The sequence below is a fragment of the Macrotis lagotis genome, chromosome X, assembly GCF_037893015.1.
Source record: "Macrotis lagotis isolate mMagLag1 chromosome X, bilby.v1.9.chrom.fasta, whole genome shotgun sequence".
Taxonomy (NCBI): domain Eukaryota; kingdom Metazoa; phylum Chordata; class Mammalia; order Peramelemorphia; family Peramelidae; genus Macrotis; species Macrotis lagotis.
In genome coordinates, this window is record NC_133666.1 from 635,105,376 (window position 1) to 635,107,286 (window position 1,911).

At 38.0% G+C, this 1,911-nt stretch overlaps 1 protein-coding gene across 1 annotated transcript; it reads right to left on the reverse strand.

Moving 5' to 3' along the window:
• Positions 1 to 569: 569 nt before the first annotated feature.
• LOC141499496 (vomeronasal type-1 receptor 3-like) lies at positions 570 to 1,508 on the reverse strand. Its single transcript, XM_074202188.1, has one exon. It carries the CDS (start codon positions 1,506 to 1,508, stop codon positions 570 to 572), a length of 939 nt encoding a protein of 312 aa, XP_074058289.1.
• Between the last annotated feature and the right edge of the window lie 403 nt (positions 1,509 to 1,911).

Genomic DNA, 1,911 nt, shown 5'->3' on the forward strand with positions numbered 1-1,911 from the left:
GCTAGAAAGAGAAATCCCATTCAAAACAACCTCAGAAAATATAACGTTCCTGGGAGTCTGTTTGCCAAGACAGATTCAGAAACTTTTTGAAAACAAAACAATCCCAGTACAAAGAAGACTAGTAAAGAATTGTTTTCATGATTGAGCATGTAAAATCTGTATATGATTACTTACCATCTCAGGGTGTGAGAAGGGTAAAGAGAGAGGGAAGGAGGGATAGAATTTGGAACTCAAAACTTCAAATAAACAAAAAAATACTGGGGAAAATCTCAGTACATTGCGTGGTTGTTTGGTCTTCAAATTTTGTCTTGCATGCAGTAGTACAGCTCTAAGATTGTTAAGCAAAGATTTGTAAATTTGATGCTAGATGTAATAGTCATTAAGTATATTGATTAGAGAATTGGCATAGTCACATTGGCTCTTTTTTAAAAGAAATTTTTTTAAGGCAATGTGGTTAAGTGACTTGCCCAAAGTCACTCAGCTAGGTAATTATGTATCTGAGGCTGGATTTGAGCTCAGGTCCTCCTGACTCCAGGTTCTAGCTGTTCCACATTTATTCTTTAGGAAAATCATTTTGAGAGCTCTGTGAAGATGGTTTGCAAAGAGGATGAATGTTTTTCCTTGCAGAAAGAAATAGGGCATATCCTTGCTCCTGGGGGTAGCAATACAAAGGGGCTGACAGTTGGGAAGCAGAGGCCGAGAAAACCATTTATGCGTAACAACCAGAACCGGTATTGATAAAAATGAGAGACACAAATCACAAAAAGAGAAGCAAGAAAATAAAAGAAGACAAAAGTACACAGCAACTGTAAGATCGTCTGGGTTGCTTTGATCTCAGGGGAGACTCTGGTTGAAAGTCTTGTACTATGAATGGTCTGCACTTGTTGGTGATGTCTATGTAGCAGAAGCACCATGCTACCTCCAGCCCAGAGGATGAGTGCAACACAGAGGGCATTTCTGACACTGATCAACATCAAATAAGCATCTATATACCTTAAAACAGAGCAATGCATAAAATTAAACTCATCTGTGTTATTGCTTGAGCTCTTTGGACCTGATAAACCAAGTATTACAGGCACTTCTATCAACACATTGAAAATACAGCAGAAGATACAGAAAGGGTTGGTATACTCAGGGGCTTTGGCTTTGTATTTTGCCCATCTAGAGCTAGGAGGACTGATGATGATGGCTTGGAAGTTACACAGATAGCAAGTGAAGCAGATTGAAAGTGCCTGGGCTAGTTTGTGAATAAAAAAGACAAGTTTACACCCAACATCATCCAGGAAATTCTCCCCACTCAGAGCTATGACTGCCTCTGGTCCTCCTTTGCTAAGAATTGCTGCAAGGTTGGCCAAGGTCAGATGAGTGATAATCAGGTTTACAGGCTTCACAATGTGACTAGTGAGGAAACTCAAAAAATAAATAGAGAGGAGGAACAAGTTTGCTAAGACTCCAATTCCAGTCCCAAAGAGGAGGATAACTCCATAGCATATGTTACTAGGAAGCATGGTCTCTTAATCTTGAAGATTATTCTCGAGTCACGTTGTCCTAGAAAGAAATAGAAAATCCAAATGGTGGTCAGACAATGGAAGTATAACCACTGTAAGAACCATTTCTCCAATCTCAATCTCATTCTTATTTGGCTTTATACTATAATGAATTATAAAACATATTCTTTAGACAAATTATCATTCATCAACACCTGAAACAACCCATTTTGTGGTAAGGGGAACAAGAATTTTAATCTCGTATAGGTAGTAGGGAGCAAGACTGAGAAAAATAATGATCCTTCTTGATGCGTGGCTACATTATTTTTACTCCAGATCATTGATCCCAAGAAAGTAAAAAATAGAATTTCTTTCCTAATTTATATAGTCACTGTCATTGAGTTATAAAAATCTTATTGCCAAG